The 19,105-nt window shown below is 37.8% G+C and overlaps 1 protein-coding gene across 1 annotated transcript; it reads left to right on the top strand.

Annotated features, from left to right (window-relative positions):
• The first annotated feature begins 550 nt into the window (after positions 1 to 550).
• LOC110063317 (non-lysosomal glucosylceramidase-like) lies at positions 551 to 17,665 on the top strand. The gene is made up of 20 exons (XM_020770291.2): positions 551 to 891; positions 979 to 1,067; positions 2,874 to 2,989; positions 3,786 to 3,827; positions 4,930 to 5,124; positions 5,880 to 6,185; positions 7,028 to 7,139; positions 7,585 to 7,738; positions 8,082 to 8,207; positions 8,839 to 8,993; positions 9,749 to 9,853; positions 11,313 to 11,420; positions 11,543 to 11,628; positions 11,740 to 11,805; positions 12,258 to 12,364; positions 12,673 to 12,815; positions 13,412 to 13,530; positions 13,764 to 13,877; positions 14,584 to 14,661; positions 15,490 to 17,665. The coding sequence occupies exons 1-20, from the start codon at positions 740 to 742 to the stop codon at positions 15,751 to 15,753; spliced, it is 2,637 nt and encodes an 878-aa protein (XP_020625950.2). The 5' UTR covers positions 551 to 739; the 3' UTR covers positions 15,754 to 17,665.
• The last annotated feature ends 1,440 nt before the right edge of the window (positions 17,666 to 19,105 follow it).

Raw genomic sequence — 19,105 nt, 5'->3', positions numbered from 1 at the left:
GGGCCCCGGCCCCCCGCCCCCTTATTCTGAGTGAAAAAAGAAGAAATGACTGAAGGAAGAAAAGCCGGCAGGGCAAGTAAAACAAAACCGGGCCCCCACCTTAGCTCAAATTCTGGATCCGCCACTGTTATAAATAATCTCACTGGCTGCTTGTACGTGATCTGTTGTCAAACGCTCCAAAAAGATGATGTCAGTGCGTGGTGAAGCTTGCACACATGAATTATAACATTGAGAGGCCAATGATCTTTCATCGGCCCACTCAACTTCGTTTCTTGTTGTTGTTTTTACCCCTCTTTGTCGTTTTGCATTTAATATAAAGCTGAACAGACTCAGTGAAAAATAGGTTCTGTGTCAACCAGTTACGGTTTTCAAATCCCCGTTAACAGCAAAGTGAAAACGTTCTTTGTGCACTATATTATGCACAGAATTCTCTATTGAGTGAATTTTGCGTGGTGGTCTGTAAACTGGCTGCTTAGCAACGCACCACGGTCTAAAGTATGTTGTCCGTACTTTTACTATGTTTTTTAAAGGCATTGAGTAATTCTGTGGGCCCATACTGAGGTGACATTTTTATCAGAATGTTTAGTTCGCCCTTTTAGTTTTATATAGGGTTTCCGAAAAATTGTGGCACAGTTGACGGGACAGTTAGTGATTGCCATACCAAGGAGGAAGCTCTTCGTCGTTCTCCGCTGAAAAATAAATAAGGAATCGCTGGCGAACAGTCGTGCCCGCGCGGAAAATGGCGGCCTCTTCCTCGGGGGATGACAACGAAGGTTCACTTCCGAAATACGGATGGAGGGTACATCTCGATAACACTTTTTCACACAAACCTCAACCATGTTATATCCCCCGATGGAGTCAAATACCAAGGCTAATAGGCCTAGGATGGAGGTATTATTCGACTCTGCATGTGGAGTTGTTTATATTTTTTTCTTGAATAGATCGTAAATGTTGTCATGTTCGCTCGTTTGATTTCAGATTTATGAAATATGCTTCAAGAGAGAGGAAGAACGGCAGAGTGCCTTTTATTGACCCTTTCGCCACAAATCCTTGTCGTCAAGTATACGGTGAGTCTAACCTTATAGTTAATGATTGTAAGCTAACCGGCTGAGATCAGAGTATTGCGCTAATATTGAGAAAGCTTTTACAGCAAGTCTTAAATAGCTTTAAAAAAATTACTGTTGTAAGCGTTTGGAGACACTGCTCTAATAATGTATTGGAAAAATTTGGTTATGATCGTTTGTATCGGGCAGACGTGACTATGGTCTATTGCAGTGGCCTTGATGTTGAATTTTAAAGTGGTTCAGTTTTCGGATGTCTATTGTTATTGTCACAGACAAGATTTTAACGGCAACATCTGTAAGTACGCGCCACTCGAGGCTTTTAAAAGAGAGATTTAACTTGCGTTTACCTTCAATCGTGTCAAAGATTTTCATAAATCTGATACTTGTTTTATCGTGGAAATCGGCAAATGAAAAACACAAAGTCAAGGGTTTCCTGTCAATTTCTTATTCATAAGATTATAATTAATGTAATTATTTAGCGAAATTTTTACGGTTAAAATTATACAATCGCCCCCAATGCCGTGGATTTTACGAGCTTAGATTGTCTCAAATCCCGTTAGTTGTATTATTGTCAAAAAGAAAGTGTTCCTTTTTGAATAAGCATGCTTTTCAATACCCATATTTCCTCCACGTATCTCCTGTGGTGGTTAATAATAAGACAGGTATGCTGTAAAATGAATGACGGGTGAGATAAGTGTGATAGTAAATGGCAGGTGCAGATAATTCACAGTGTCTTTCTCAATTTCTTCTTAGTTGTTCACGAGTTTCTCACACAAGAAATAATGTTGAAAACTTAAAGTTAGCATCAGTGTATATATATTAAAGATGTTTTTTTGTTTCATTTTTTAACAACATCCAGCTTTTATGTTACAATTGTTTCTATTATTGTACAGACTGATTCAGTTGAAGACTAAATAAAGGTATTGACTAATTAAATTTACTTTCGTTCCCTTACAATAAGATGGTAAAGACAAATATCTTTGGTTATATTTTCTCCTTTCTTAATGTTCTGGTTTATGCTACTGGCCTTGTAACAAATTATAAGCTACATCCATGTTGCTTACAGTGACAATGAGGGTGATGAATCAAATATTTGAATTTCTAATTTTCCACAAGTATTTTTGTGTGTATGACAGATTCTTGTCTTTTGAAGTCAGGAGTCCATTCAGAGAAATGATTAAAATAACCTTTTTACTAGGTGGTGTATGAAACATGTTTTGTGTCCAGTCAGTTTTGTCTGATCGCTATCAGCAGGGTGACAGAAAAATTAACCAAGGCAACTCTTCTAGAAAGGACAACTCTGGTGTGAAGTAAATTCATAATTTTCCAGAGAGATCTAAAGATCTATTCTTACTAAAGCATTAGGTAACTGAAAATTAACCCTATCTACGCTTATTATAGAATACAAATTATCCTTAACACTGTCATGCAAACATATAACAACAGGAAAAAACATAATGAACTAAGAAGCGTTGTATTAAGAATACCACTCTTGGCGAATCGGGGAGTCCCTTAGGTATACACAGAATCTGCCGGTATCCTGTACAGGTCACTATTACAAAACTAACAAATTAATATTTAATCACAACATAGCTTCATTTGTAGGAAAAAATTCATCAGTTTCTCTGATAGAATCTTGTGTTCAGTATTCAAAAGGGAATCGCTCTTTTTTCCATATCTTGATAATTTCTTTGTGCTTATGAACAGATCAGACTTCAAATCTAATTTCCACTTGTGGTGGTGCCACTCTTGAAGATTGCTAAAAAGCCCAAGTATCTGTTCATGTTTACTACTCTATTGCGTTTATAGGGGTACCTCTTGGTGGAATAGGATGTGGTAGTATTGGACGAGGATGGAAGGGTGATTTTAACAGATGGCAGTTGACACCAGGAATGTATAACTACACCTATGTAGAAGCAAACCAGGTAATACTTTGTACGACACTTAAAAAAAAATGCCTCTCTGTCAGTCACTTGAAAATCTCTTGCAAATTAACTGATTGGTTTTAGCAAATCTATTTTGGAGAACTTTGGAGGACTGAAGTACTGTATGGTGTTGACATTATAGCACGCATGATAACATAGAGTAGTTATAACTATAATCCGTTTAATGTCTTACAAGTCTTACTTTCTTGGAACCCTACAGGGGAATGTAATTTGTCCCTCTGCCTTTTTTGTAAGGTACCAAAATTTGAAATGAATTGGCCAAATGTGTAAATTCACAATTGTTTAAAATATAGTAAGGTAAAACAGGTTAAGTCTGAATACAAGCCAAGTGGCCCATCAGGACAGAGCTTATTCCAGTTTCTGTAGCGTGAAGCGACTAGGAATATTTCTACCCCCATCCCCCCCACTCCCCCCTGGATAGGATACTAGTCCATAGCAGGCTTACCCCCTGCATTAAAATCACCAGTACCCATTACACAACTGGGTGGAGATTGGCACCGTGAGAGTAAAGCATCTTGCCCAAGATTACAACACAATGTCCGGACTGGTTGATCTGAAGTCAAGCGCACTAACTGTGAGACCACTGTGCCTCCCATTCAAAACATATAGTAAAAGTAAGGAAATGAATAATCAAGCACAAAGACCTTCAATTGCTATATTGCATCTTAATAAAATAATTGTAACTTTGCATTGCTATATAAAAGTTAATTAAGAGAGAGCATGACATACATTTGTAAGCATTCTACATGTAAGCATCATGTTGTTGTATTTTCAGTTCATCGTTTGTGTGAGAAAAAAAGGAAGAACCACTTACCAGGTTAGTGGAAAGTGTCTACAGGGCTCGAAATTAAAAAAAATTCCAAGTCGCCTTTTGGCGACTATGGAAGAAAAAATGGTCACCAAATGCAAAATGTAGTCGCCAGATAGTACAAGAACAGAAACTCAGATTAGAGCCTCATTTAATTAGCATTGTTGCTCGGCTTCTGGTAGATTGTAGCTGCAGTTGTGGAACAGACCGAAATACTCGATCTGGAATGACTTAAAACATGAAAACACGAAAGAAAAAACTATGGAAGACTTTGCATGACAATCTTACCTTAGGCGGTAAGCGAACAAAGTAATAAGAACATTTCAGGGTTACTTTAGCCAGGAACAACTGCATCTGTCACATCGCATGCAAGAAATTGTAAGATGCGAAGGCATATACGAAGGCATCAAACATTAATCAAACATGGCAGATAGCCATTTAGTACCAGACCTCCTCTTCTCAATGTAAATCAGTGGCCTTTCAACAAAATGTTGCGCCCATGATCACCATGTAAAAGCCGCTGTAATGTCATCTCGGAGGTCACGATTCAAGTTTTTTTACTAGTGAAAAGGTAAACAGACTTAAGTTACATTTCCTTTTGCAGAAAAGCAGAAACGAGACTTAGGAAATTGTTTCTCACCTTTAATCTTTTATTTATCAGAGGAACATAGTCGCCAAAGTGGCGATTAAACTCAAACTTTCAGTCGCCAATTTAAAAGTTGTAGTCGCATTGGTGACCGTATCAGTTGCAATTTCGAGCCCTGTGTCTACCATCTGTCATTTCACAATGACTACTAGTTAGCCATTGTGAAACCAGGGTATAGTAAAAAGTTCCAAAGTATGTAGCAGGTGGTCCATGCTGATCCAGTTGTGTCTGCGTAACCAAGATGTTTCCAAAATCCAGTTTTGGAAGTGTGACTTAAATGATTGTTCCGAGTCTAATGAAAGAAAGACAAATATAGTAATGGGAAATAGGAAAAAAATACTTTTGTGTACATAACCACGTGCCAATACAAGCATTCTTGACCAATGACTAAATTGTTGATTTATAAGATAATGATATTTTGAATTCCATGCTTAAGGTTCTTTTAAATTCCATCTTTTCATACAGGCTGTATTGTCACCAAACCGTCCAAATGGTGTCCTTTGTGGACGCAGTTTACAAGGCTGGAACTGGGGGTTTAATGGTGCCCATGCCACATATCATGCCCTATATCCACGTGCTTGGACAACTTATTACTTACCAGGACAAAACATCAGGCTCATTTGCCGTCAAGTATCACCTGTGTTTCCTCATTATTACAAAGTAAGTAATACATTTTTATAATTAAAAATTGCAATGCTGCACACCATATGACTGTGAATGATAAAATGATTTTTTTTATTTCTGATACCTAGGTGCTGCTAATTATAGTAATGATTTGTCATGAATAACCAACATCTGAGATCTAAGTGTCTAGTTTCCAATATGTTTGGTAAACCTACCCTGCCAGGATACCTAACACTACAATGTTACTACAGTGAATGAAGAATTCTTTCCATCGGCACGTGTTGCACTGAGATCCCCTTTTCCCATCCACAGCCCTTACACATATTGGTCTAAGGGTTAATAAGAAGTCAAGACCAATCATATATTCAAAGAAGCTGTCGCAAATAGAAGAGATTAAAGATTAATCCAAAACTTATAGTCAGAGTGACCATGGAAGATGTGTTACTGGATACATGTAAATTAATGCACCATAAGATTGAACTAAGCGTAATAATCAAGGCTCCAAAAAAGTGTCATCTGGGAGAAGTAGATTCTCCTTCTGGGCAAGTAGCTTTTCACTCTCACTTGCCCAATGGGCTTGTCCCAAGGGTAAGCTGGAATTCAAGTTTTTTATTTGAGTCCTGATAATGCAACAGTCAAAGTAAATCCTGTCCCTCCACTCCCCGTGGGATAATTACCCGTGAATAGCTCCAAGTGGCAATCAATTCAGCATAACAGCATGGGTGGCACAGGCCGTCAGATCTTTGTTTATACCAATCTAATTCAATTTGTTGTGTGGTTGTATTAATCAGGACACCAGTCTTCCTGCTGCTGTATTTATCTGGGAAGTGGAAAATAATGGTGATGAAGAAGTTGAAGTAGCAATCATGTTCACATTTCAAAACAGTGATGGAACTCTAAATGAAGGCTCAAGTGGTCATTATAATGAGTCATTCACTTGTAAGATTGGAAGCCACTGTGCCATGGAAGATCAGTGTGCAGATAAAAGAAATTCAGTGTTAACCAATGTCTCCTCTGAAGTGACAGGAGTTCTTCTTCATCACAAACACCCAACACAACCATACACATTAGGGATTGCAGCCAAGGCACAAAATCAGGTTAAATGACCTACAAAATTTTGACGTACATTATATACTGGTAACTGTGACAGCTTAGTTTTCCTTGTACTCATGTGATTTTTATGGTGTTTTGGGCATTGCAATTCCAATTCTCTCAATGAACACCTGCAGTTGGTCCCTTGCTCTTCTTCAATCATTTTAGTGTGACTCTAAAATGGACAATGGGCACTTCAGGCAACAGACACGTGAAAATGTGCTTTTGATTATTTTAAAAAAGTGTAAAAAGGCAGAAAGATGTCAATGAATAGACCAAAATGACCGTTCCAGGGACTGCCACGCTGGAACACGCTGGTTTAATGGTGAAGAGCACTCAGCATGCAATTTCATACAAATACTGCTGACCGGAAGTACCAGCTACTCTCTGTTGTTAACTTTGTTAAACTACATTTAACAGCAATTAAACTGACTAGGGGTATTGTGTCTAGACATTGATGCGATGCAAGTTGACTACAAATTATGCCAGAGCATTTTTGCAATCAAATTTCCACAACAGTTTACCAAGTGTGCTTAATTTTTGTTAAAGTGAAGACTGTTATGTTGAGTAAGAATAGTTAACTTGGATTGGCTTGAATTACATAGCCCTTTATCTTATTTATCCTTAATTGAACAAACAACTACAATATAGTATTGTACATACATGCATTTATTACTGCATTTATTTCATCAATTTAAATAAACTATAAGGAAACCCCACCCCTCCATTCTCCACTAAGTGAGGGCAGAAATTGGGACCAAATGATTGACAATCAGCTCTCAAGTCCAATATGGCAACACCAGACCACTGGGTTCCTATTAATTAGTTTTTGCTGTTAAACCCATAGGCTGGAAAGAGTGTTGTCACTGTGACAACAAAAACTGCATTTGATGCACAGACTCCCTGCAGAAGAGTATGGGAAGACTTAATGGATGATGGCAAACTGAACTCCACTACAGGTATTTATTATGTCTAAATATATTGTATGCACAATATTGTAACTTATAGTGAAATTATAACTTAACTCATCTGTGAAGTATTAAAAATAATTTGGGACAAGAGATGATTATTATCGAAGGTAAAAAATGACATGGATGATCATGACAGTTACAAGTAAGTACACAACTTAAGCTTCAGCTTACCCCTTGCAATGTAATGGATTTCTCGCCGGCTGAGCTTGTGAAAGAGGGGGAAAATGAGGTTCTCACACAATGAAGTGGGGGCTGGGCCTGAGTTAGGATATAACGTGTCACGCTAGGTCTTGTGACTCAGTTTTCTGTTTCTTGCCAGACGAACAACAGCTTTTTTGTCGTATTCTCAGTTTCAAGATCTCTGTTTCTTGTGTAGCAGACAAATGGCATTCAGTGTGTGAGAACAGAAATTTCTTATTTTATTGCTATACAGGACGCAGTGAACCATCCAAACCAGAGCAGACCCTGTGTGCTGCAGTGGCTGCCACAGCCAAGATACCATCAAAGAGCAAAACAAAACTAGAGTTTGCCCTCTGTTGGGATAATCCAGTTGTCCATTTTGGGTCATCAAAAAACAAGCACTACAGGTAATGGATTTTTATAAAGTTAACTTTCCAAAGGTTAGGAAAATGAGAAGCAGTTTCTTTTACACAGAGAAAAAGAGTGAGATACATGTAGAAGTTATAGTTATCATAATTACCATTAACAAGATTAATTGTTATTCAATATATCAAAAGAAAACCAAAAGGTTTAAAAGACTAGAATATAAATAATGTAATCGCCACTGATGAGTAGAGGTTGCCTAATGCAACACGACGATTAATTCATTTGTAAATAATTTTTTTAATTCTGCCTAATTAATATTTAGGAACTAGATTATAACTTCTTATTTCAATTGAGTCATGTTACATGCATCTTCATTTGTTTAAGGTTTTACACTCGATTCTTTGGTCGTCATGGTGATGCAGGTAAAGCTCTTTGCTGTCATGCCCTGATGCGCTACCCTGAGTGGGAGTCCAAAATAGAGGCCTGGCAAAGACCAATCTTACAAAATGAGTAAGTTTTTTAACAGTACTCTACAAGTTGATCTGGCTCCCTGACCTCAGCGGCTACTGGAAACACAGCATCTGAAACGTTTGCCAATTTGTGAGCCATTTACAGTCAAACTCAGAAAACTGTGAACACCTAAAATATGTCTGGAATGTTTATTGTGTTATAACCAATCACGCGCGTGATCTTCAACCACAGAAACCACCAAAACAGATGAGTTTCCCTTGATAACAGAACAAATTTGTTTTGTTTCAAAAGGGCTTAAAATAAATCCTGTATTACACTTATACAAGAAATTAGATAATTGCTGTTACAGGCTATTTAAACACTAGTGAAGAGGGTTTGGGATATTTTTAATGTGAAAAAAGTATTTTCACAAACCAGTGCAATGTGCCAGGCTGATGCGCCTGATGGCCGTTGAATCACTCAAAATCGGATAATGCAGTACTTTGGGACTAAGGAGGTCAAGTAATTTGAATTAGTAGACTTCTCTTAGCATACTATTGTAAATGCTGCAATCTGGTTTTGTATATGGTGATGCTTGATTTGCCCGTTGGTCTCATCAACTGTTACCTGATAAAATTCTCAAGCTCATAATCTTATTGTTTATTTAGTTACAATTTATTTTCTGTTGCAGTTCATTGCCATCTTGGTACAAGTCAGCTCTCTTTAATGAACTATACTTTGTAGCTGATGGTGGAACAGTTTGGTTAGATGTGGACCTTGTCACAGATAACAAGACTCCTATCCCTGAGTTTGTTAAAGAATATGGCAGATTTGCATATCTAGAAGGTATTATATTACATGTATATGAAGGTTGTCTTTGACGTACATGAATCTGTCTGATCTATTGCATAATTATGTGTAACTGACCTATTAATTAAGGATGAAAATGACATTATGCAATTTGAATTTGAATTTGAATTTGACTCAGTTAAGGTGGTTCCCTATAGTTTTACTCTCGCACTTTTGCTGAGGACGAAAGCTTCAGTAACCTTTGTGCGTTCAGAGGAAAACTGTTTTTCAATATTTTATGATGTCAACATTATTATGAAAAGCAAAACTAACAGTGATTTTTCTCCCTTTTCCCCTGGTGAAATTCCATAAAATTTGTTAGACTGGAAATAAATATTTTGATTTAGTTGGAGCTCGTTTTTCAAGGAAATCTATCTGGCCAGTTTTTCTGCAGCGCTAAAAGACATAAATTTGCAAACATCAAAAAAGTTGCTTGTTCAAACCATACTTTTTTCATGTTTAAAATTTGCATCCCGCTTGATTCAATTTACTGTGAAAATTTTGGAATATTTCACCAATTGAAAGGGAATATAAAGAAAATCACCAATAAAGCCTTATAAAAGATAAAAAGACACATTTGTTTGCCACCATTTATAATTCAAGACTAAAATCCAACATTTGCTCCATATATTACATGTACCTTTGTCTATGTAGCTGCCAAGTATGGGAAAATTAATAACGATATGATGGTAAGAGTATTCTATGTATGTTTGTTCTTAAAAATCTAATATCAATATGGTTTTCTCCCAAAGGACATGAGTACAGGATGTACAATACTTATGATGTGCACTTCTATGCGTCATTTGCTCTTGCCTTGCTGTGGCCAAAGCTACAACTAAGTCTTCAGTATGACATAGGTACAGTACCATAATGTTCATAAGATAATGCTCTGGCTTCATGAGACAGAGCTATTTATGTTAAGAACTTTGTGTGTTTTGACCAAGATGGGGCTCATTAAATTTTGAAAAACAACCCAACACTATTATGTACAAAAGTATTATCCAGCTATACCAAGCCTTAAGTTTGCATGTCTTTGCCAAAACTGATACTCATATTGAATTGACATTTATTATATAAACACCAGTGAAATACCAGGAGTTTTCCTTTTACTAAAAAAATCATATCTTCATCGCACGCAGTGAAGATATCATTTCTTTTTGATAACTTTTGTCTTTTGTCTCCTTAACTACACTTAACTTTGTTGATGTATGATCGAAACATCTTCGGATCTTCTTCGGTCGTCTTCGGCCATCTCCGGTTATCTTCGGGAAATGTTCGGAAAATGTTCAGAAGCATTCGTCTGGCCTTCGGAACAATTTTGGAAAATCTTTGGAAATCTTCTTGGTCGGAAATCTGCGGAAAATCGTCAAAAACGTGGTCATTAGCATGTTTATATAATAAACAGAATATTACATGCCCGCTTGTGGATACGAACTCAATATCAATATCTCACGAGTGAGCTGTGCTCACTCGTGAGATATCGAGTTGAACACTCGAAGATAAAATTCGTATCCACACGCGGGCATGTAATATCCTCTATATATTAGGCAATTAGTTATTGGTTTCGTGCAGATTCAATAATTCAAAACAATGTTATTGCTATAGTAACTTACATGTAATCAGGTATGTTTGGTTGGAATGCTTCAATCATTTTATCATGGTAGTGAAAACGTTTTCAGTAGACGTTTGGTTAGATCCTTAAGGTGTTGTGTCTGACAGTTCACATTATAGTCTAACCTAACCTTAACTCGTTATACAATGAGGATTTAAAATGCCCAACATTTCCATGGAACATGAAGAAATCCCCGCAAAGATAAAGATTAGTGTTCCAATTACTCTGGTCCCAGAGGTTTTCTGTCCTCTCTGCTAGTTTAATAAAACAGCTGAGTCAAAGTGAGCAGTCCACAATTAGTATAGATAATGGTATGAATGCGAGTGCAAGTAAGGATTTTCACTACGAGTGAAATTTAAAAATTCTCTCAAAATTGGATGAGCCCTTAGGCGAGTGTAATTTAAGAGAATTTTCAAATATCTTACGTAGTGAAAATCCTTAATTCCTTGAGCTTTCATTCGATTAGTAATTTATTATATGACAGAGAGATTTACAAAAGCGTGCGCGTTAATTTGCACTGCAGTGCAAATTAAAAATTAAGAATAAATTGGCCTGTTCTTGGGCAATCACAATGAAGTATTTTCTCAGTCATATAATAAACTGAGTAATTTGAACAGGGTAGACCTTTGTAATCAGGATGTTACAATCAGTATATTTATTTTAAAAATGTGTTCATAAATTTTGTTGCGGTATTGAACTCACAGCTGAGGTGGTGAATCAGACAGACAGTCAGCTCACATTGACAATGATGAATGGACGCAACTGTCCGAGGAAAGTAGCCGGCTATGTACCACATGATGTAGGAGATCCAGGTGGGTTTTGTTCTTTCAAGGATCTGTTGCTAAATACAGGCTTGTTTTTCAGGCTTGAATAAGAAACTTAATCTTTGGTATCTAAGTGTTTTCTTTTTTGTGATTAATTTGTTGATTTGTAGCTGAGGAACCTTGGGAAAAAGTTAATGCCTACACCATCCATGACACAGCGCAGTGGAAAGATCTTAACCTCAAGTTTGTTCTTCAGGTTTGCCCTAAGTTTGAATGCCTCAGTTACGATTCCGTTGTGGTTTGTATGTCTATGATTTTATTTTCATAAACGCGTCATACAGTTTGACAAGTGACTCGCCAATTGCAGGTGTATCGTGACTACAAGGCAACGAACGACATTCAGTATCTAAAGGACATGTGGCCCATTGCAAAGGTACCTTCAAGTAAAGTGTTGTACAAGATTTCATTGTATAGTAGAAGTTGTAGTTAATTATTCAACCATTTTTCCTACTCATATGTAGCATGTAATTGGCCATCAGTACACTGCAACATATTCTTATATGACCCATTAGACCACTTCAGCAGTTAATGGTCTTAAGAAAGATAATAGTTACTAGCAAAAAAAAAACAGTTCCACGTTCTTCCAGCGAAAGTCGAACTTATGGCCTTCCACGCAGCAGTGGGATCTTCTACACTTATCTAGTAAGTTACATGTACATGATCTGGAGACTTGTGGGAGCTGAGCTAAATATAACTATAAGAGGCTGTGAACGTTCCAATTTTTCAGTCACACGATTGTGTGGTACTATCTACAGACTATTACCCACAGCACTTAATATGACTAAAAGTGATTTTAATCTTATGGGATATTTTGACTTTCTTCAGACAGTGATGAATAAGACTGCAGTGTATGATACAGATGGTGATGGCTTGATAGAAAATTCTGGCTTTGCAGATCAGACTTTTGATGCATGGCCTGTCACAGGCCCAAGGTATCTCTCTTGAATTTCATTGTTAGGATGTGCTATAACAACGTTTACAGAAAACGTCTCCTGCACAACTTTGCTTTGCTCTACAATGACTAGTTTTGTTTTTGTTTTTGTTTTTGTTTTTGTTTTTGTTTTGTTTTGTTTGTTTTTTTTTTTTTTTAAAAAACATCCATGTGGGGATTTTTTCCACTGATCTGAGACAAAACGATAAAACTAATATGACTGAAGCTGAATTGATTTTTTGTGTTGTTGTTGTTGTTGTTGTTGTTGTTGCTGGGGTTGTTTCTAATTGTTCACTGATTTCTTTCCAGTGCTTATTGTGGAGGATTGTGGCTCGCATCTCTCAGGGTCATGCAGGAAATAGCCAATGTGTTAGGAATCCCAGACGAAGCTGCTAAATATGTGAACATACTTAAAAGAGGAAAGAAGGCTTATCATGCGCTTTTGTGGAATGGTAATCTTTCTATACTGGTTTCTAAATCGTTCTTTAGTGTAGACAATGTGGAAGAAGGCGCGATGGCTGCTAGACTCCAGATTGAGTAATCCTGGTTCGAGCCCTTGTTGGGTCTTTGTGGTGTGTTCTTGGGCAAGACACGTTACTCCCTCAGTGCCTTTCTATACCTGTCTCATTTAGTGTATAAATGGGTGTCAGTGAATAATTGACTGGCATCCCATTCAGGGGAGAGTAGAAATACTCCTGGTCGCTTCATATTACGGAGGGCGGAGATCTTAGCGCTGGCCTGATCGGCCACTAGTCAACTTAAACGCGATAGCAATCTTGAGCCCATAAACTAATTGTTAAATAGAAAACCTATTGATCAGATTCGCGGATTTCCAGTAGAACACAACTGAGTGGCTACTTATACTCAATAAGCAGTCTTTGCCCGTACAATTCGGAGGAAATCGTAACTTTTAGTAAATGGTGTTGTAAATGCTACTCGTATCAGTTACTGAACGGTGCTTGCTTCGTGTAGATTACTATGGAAGTGTAAGTATTTTATACGGAGTCAAGACTGGTTGAATTCCAATTCTGATTGAATTACTTTGCAGGAATATACTACAACTACGATAGCAGCACTAATAAATACCACAACAGTATCATGGCTGATCAGATGGCAGGACAGTGGTATCTCAAGGCGTGTGAACTTGGACAGTCACCCAGTGATCGGGTAATCATAGCTAAGTGTCCAACTTTGACATTTGGAAATTGTACGCTATTGTCTAAGAAATACTCTTTTAGACTGAAAGCACTGCAAGAATGTAACTTCTCGTTTCTCGCGCCATCGCATCAAGTCGACAGCTCCCACTAGTTCTGTGTTTCTTTGGAATTAGTGCGGCTCTTAGCACGCGCTTTTTTCGGTTTGTGGTGAACGTAGTTAATATCTTATATTATAATGTTTAGGTGTTTCCAAGAGAGAATGTGCTGAGCGCCCTCACCACCGTGTACAAGTATAACGTACTTCAGTTCCAGGATGGCAATATGGGTGCTGTGAATGGAATGAGACCAAACGGCCAGGTAGGATCGTGAATATTGTTATAACGCAATGACTTCGTTGGAACGGTTTTCAATTGAACGTCGTAAAACCAAAACCAAACCAATTACTAACCAATTTATTAGACTACTCACCCAATCTCAAACCTTCATAAAACCTAAACCAAAACCAAAGTGATTGCCTGATTACTTTCGACAATAAATTGAAAACTGCTCTATGACTGTCGTTACAAACCCAAACCAACTGCCAACTGTTACGAACGTGTAGAACGCAGCGAACCAATCAGAAGTCAGTTGAAAATGCAACCCGTGCATAGCGCGGGAAAACGTGCTGAAAAGCCAAGTCACCATATTTAGTGTTGCGTTTGCTCCTGATTGGTTTAAAAAAAAAACCCAGCACGTTTTCTGATTCGTTGCAGTGCATTTGACAACTTCCTTTAACTTGTTATAGAGCTCTGCAAATGGGAAACTCAGGCATACATGTAATCAGTACTTTCAATGAAATAATGTTCACTTTGTCTGCATCCTGTGCCAGGATACTTCCCATCTTATATATCAACCACAAAATTCTGATATCAATACTTATTATTTAGCAGTTACGGCCCATATCGAGGAGCGAAAAACACTGTACATCCACACAAAAGCTTTCATATATGGGGTTAATTAGATAATGGCGCGGTTAATGGTTAATTAAATAATGGCATTGATAAATCAATGGAATATGTTTTAGGTTGACACAAGTAGTTTACAGGCCGAGGAGGTCTGGACAGGCATCACGTATGCTGTGGCTGCTTCTATGATTCAAGAGGTACTGTGTATAACATCTCACGAGCCGTCCCTGCTCTACAATCGGTCATAATCCTGTGTCTAGAAGAATGACTTATCAATCGTACACTGACTGCTTCTTCATATTCCCCCTTTGAGACAGAGTTACGTTACAGAAACTGCATTCTGTGCACATACCAGTTGGCGAAACAATCATGTTTCATCAGGATATAACAGAGGGAAACTAAAAAATCTAAATCACGTTTTTGTTCTATATGTCTCTCCTGTTGTCACATGCTAGTCATATCTTGTCTGAGTGTGATTCATAACTTTGGCTTGTTCATTTGTTAAAGGAGCTCAGTCACTGTCTTTTGAGTTATTTTGGCCACGTGCAAAATTACCTTTAAATGGACGAAAACCTGAAAATAGGAGTTTACTTAGAAAAACACCAAAGAGATAATAACAAGCCTTACAAGAACAAGGATGGTTTAAGGATGGAGAAGATTAACATGGATTACAAACGACGAACTTGAGATGTGCAAACTGTGACGTAGCTCCTTTAACTAAATTTGTTGTTCTGCTTGGTTTTCAAGAACATATACTAAAGTGCATTAAATTTAAAGAACATAGCCAACGTTCTTTGTTATTTCCTGTTTCAGTACCTTTTAGTGAAACTCTTTTCTCACTTTGGTCTACGTCATTCGGTCACTGGGTTTCACAGTGATCTTAGTCAATGGATATTTAGCTTTGATATTAATGTTTACTCACCAACTTCTTCCCGAAAAAAACCCTCACCTTTCTTTTTGAAATGTTTATTTTTAGTTAGTGTTGGCAGAAAAGAAAGGAGCAAACGTTTGTCTCTTTCTTGTAGGGTCTAGTCGAAGAGGGCTTCAAAACAGCCAGCGGTATTTACAACACGTGTTTCGAGAGACTGGGGATGGGTTTCCAGACTCCAGAGGCGATTGTTGCTAATGGCAACTTTCGCTCACTAGCTTACATGAGACCGCTGAGTATCTGGGCCATGCAGTGGGCGCTGGAAAGGCAGCACAAGCCTGCTCCTCAAGACCATACCGCTGGTCCTAGCCGTGACTACTCTCAATGTAACGGAGTTTGTCATGTCTCCAGTGATTCTTAATTCAATGCGTTAATCTCTAACATACGCACGGTAGTAGTATTAGAAAGGAAGTTGCATAGAACCTTATTAATATTCTTTCTTCAGTACATACGCACGCATTACGCAAGTGGTTTCTTATATTCCGACTTTTTCTCTCTTTTATTATAGCGATAGGACTCTGTTAAGGTCTCGCATGAATGGCTTGATACCCTTTGAGAGGACAATGGAACAAACAGCAAAAACAATGTTCCCATCCCTAAAACAATACCAGCTGCTAACAAGCAAAAATAGGCCATTTTCGAGATACCTTGTGCCTGTGTTTCAAAATGAGTCTTCGTGCAAAATCTTTCATATGAAAATGAGTTTGATTTTCACGAAAATGAACTTGTAGGGAAAACACATTTTCATATGGATGGTTTCGCACGAAGATTCGTTTTGACACCGAGGCTAAAGGCAACTGGGAGATGGTTCATTACAAGCTTACGAGAGCTGCGACACTGCTGTGATAAGATGTTGAAACTGCACGTAGTTAGGTCATTGAGTAGCTGGGTCAAGCTGTTCAAGGCGTTAAAATAGAACGAAACCGCTGATTAGTTGTTTATAAAGATGACAAAATGTTTCAATCTGACAGCGAAAAACAGATGGCCAATGCTCTTCAGTTTGCAAGAGCCCTTCAGTAACTCTGGTGTACCGTTAAATAGTATCGACGTAAAAGTAACAAATGGAATTTTCACCGTATTCATGTTTATACAAACTTACATCTCTTTTACTGGAGAATGATACAAAAAGCAAATGTTATGATCATTCTAATTTTAAATGAATATTAACAGAAAATTTTATGAAAAAATCAAAGTGAGGTAAAAATAATTCATATGATTCAATCATCAGATGAGGGTTTTTAACTTATTTAGTTGTAACGAATTGCAGTTGGCTGTGGTAAGGGTTACTAATTCGTATTTTAACAGAATGCAAAATGATGAAAATGGACGTTAGCTTTTAGAAGGGACGGAATTTACAAGTCCAATAATATTTCTATGTGCATGCACTTGGCCTTGAAATTGTTTTTCTTTCTGTTTTTTGCTTTATGCAAAATGGCCTCCTAATGTAAATAATTGTCAAAATTAACAGTTTACTATTAGGTGGGACAATAAGCCACAAGGGCTCTAGACTGGTAGCCTGCGAACAGGCTCCCGGCGAGGACGGAAAAAATTTCGGCGAGCGCGAAACAGGAGAAATCGGAGAGCGAAGCGATCGGGGCTCACCGGAAATCGGGGCTTGCCAGGAGACTGTTTGCAGATTATGACTGCGAACGATTATGATTTACTGTACTCCTGGCTAACTGGAAGATGTATCTATCCTTTTGAATGAGTACAAATGAAACGTGACTACTAAAAACAATTCTTTCAGAGTGATTTTTCACGAACTTTCAATTCTTATCTTATTCATTAAATGGAAACATTTATTATATGTCCTTCGTATGAAAATTTTGCTTAACATGTTGACATAACATGCGGGCCATGTTACATGTTACCTCAGTATCGCTCTTCAACGATGATGGCGATCAGTCGTTTTTCTAAAGTTAGTATTTCCAAAGTCACAACTAGTTTGCTATTTATTTGAACTGGGTTAGTACTCGTCATTAGTATGTATCATTGGTATTTATAAATATTTATTTATAAATATTTATTTTACATGTAAATAGGGTTCATTTATCGTTGGTTTTACTGAGTAAAATTTATTAGTAAGTTGGGGCAAGAGGGCTGTCGAGAGAAAGAAGCACAATGACTATAACCTGGGAGACATTTTTAAGATATAATTGATGAAAAAATCCTTTATGACCTGTAAATATCAAATTGAATCATGACTGTAATAATTATATCGTACATTGTGATATATTGATGGGGAAAACTGAAATAAAACTTATCTAAGCCGAGACAGTAACCTCGTGTGTGAATATAACCTCCTCCGAATATAGAGGCTATCTAAAAAGTGGCTGAGCTGGTACACACGTTACTCGTGAGAGAAGGTGTAGAATTGCGCTAGAAGGATGAATGGAGAAGAGGTTTTCTGAAGGTTTATAAAGGTAGTTGTAGGTGTATAAAGGTGGATGAAAGTAGATGAGGGTCGGATGAAAGGTGCCTGAGGGTCAATGAAGGTAGATGAAGGTGCATGAAGGTGTATATAGGTAGATGAGGGTCGATGGAGGTGTATGAAGATTAATGAAGGTACATGGAGGTGGGTGAAATTGTGAAAAATGGTTGGACTCATTGATATAAACTAAGGTCCATCTCAAAAAGGGTCCAAAAATACGCCTGCATTGCAGGCTAGAAATACAGTAAAATAGAGTCCCTGTGCTGAAGGAGGGTAGGGGAAGGTAAAGGACAAATATCCCACAATGCCTATCGATCGTTCAACTTGGAAACTTTTCCACGTGCTTGCTTCGAACGAGAGATTGGAGGAGAACATTTGACCGCCGGGATTTGACCACGATTCTCAACTTCTTGGTAAGTGAATGAGCTTTCTTACCAAATTTTATGGAGAGGGTATTAACATATGTAAGGCATATGGGCGCGCTCCATTCAACCAAAATTTCCGGGCTGAGGTGAGAAAATTTCTTGGGGTCGAATGGATCGCGAAGGGTCCGGACAGTCTCGTTCTATTCCACTCGCAAAAAGAGATTCGCGCTCATTTAAAATGGAGGATGTTGGATCGCTGTTGCTCGTATTTAGAGCTAGATGACGATTTCGCCGGTGATACCAATGATACTGTGTGAGTTGTTTCATGCGTGGTAATTTAACCAGTATATAACGGGTTATTTTGAGCAGACCGTTCCCAGCTATTTGCCGTATGAGTTCAAAACCACTTTCGAATGACGAAAAGACCATTCCGAATTCTCTGGGGAAATACTAGTAAATCGTCTTTAAGAGCCGTTAACAGCCAAAACACTTAACACTTAACACTTGGCTTGCGAAGCAGCTACAGACCTGTTGTAACTGCACATGGATGTACGAGTAATACCGATAAATCCGCTGTTAACAATCCATAAAAGCTGCAATGATAAGTGTTTTCTTTCATGTTGTACATGGGAAATACCGAACAGGGAGGTACCTCAAGCAGTTTAAGGCCTGGGTCAGGAATGTAAAGTAGAATTACGGTTGGGCAACTATATCTCTTGTTATATTTGTTTTACCAAGCTGAACTTTTCCCTGTAATAAAACTCGACGTCCTGCCTTGCCTTAACATATTATTTTGACCACGTGCATGTCACGTGATCATTTTGTTAAAATTTGATAAATCGGCGAATTGGTGGCGAATTTTCATTCTTTTGATCAATAAATGAGCGTTTAGGATGCAAATTTAAATTATCTACCTT

The sequence above is a fragment of the Orbicella faveolata genome, unplaced genomic scaffold (genome assembly GCF_042242905.1).
Source record: "Orbicella faveolata isolate gen_17 unplaced genomic scaffold, um_ofav_v1 contig_26, whole genome shotgun sequence".
In the NCBI taxonomy this organism is placed as follows: domain Eukaryota; kingdom Metazoa; phylum Cnidaria; class Anthozoa; order Scleractinia; family Merulinidae; genus Orbicella; species Orbicella faveolata.
The sequence above is the reverse complement of the archived record's forward strand: the minus strand, read 5'-3'. Positions and strand labels throughout refer to the sequence as shown.

Excerpts from the sequence above, each read along its gene's own strand:
- LOC110063317 (XM_020770291.2), top strand. The coding sequence starts at position 740 with ATGGCGGCCTCTTCCTCGGGGGATGACAACGAAGGTTCACTTCCGAAA. Across the intron at positions 8,208-8,838 it reads AGACCAATCTTACAAAATGA|TTCATTGCCATCTTGGTACA; the intron begins GTAAGTTTTTTA and ends TTTCTGTTGCAG. Across the intron at positions 11,629-11,739 it reads ACCTCAAGTTTGTTCTTCAG|GTGTATCGTGACTACAAGGC; the intron begins GTTTGCCCTAAG and ends CGCCAATTGCAG.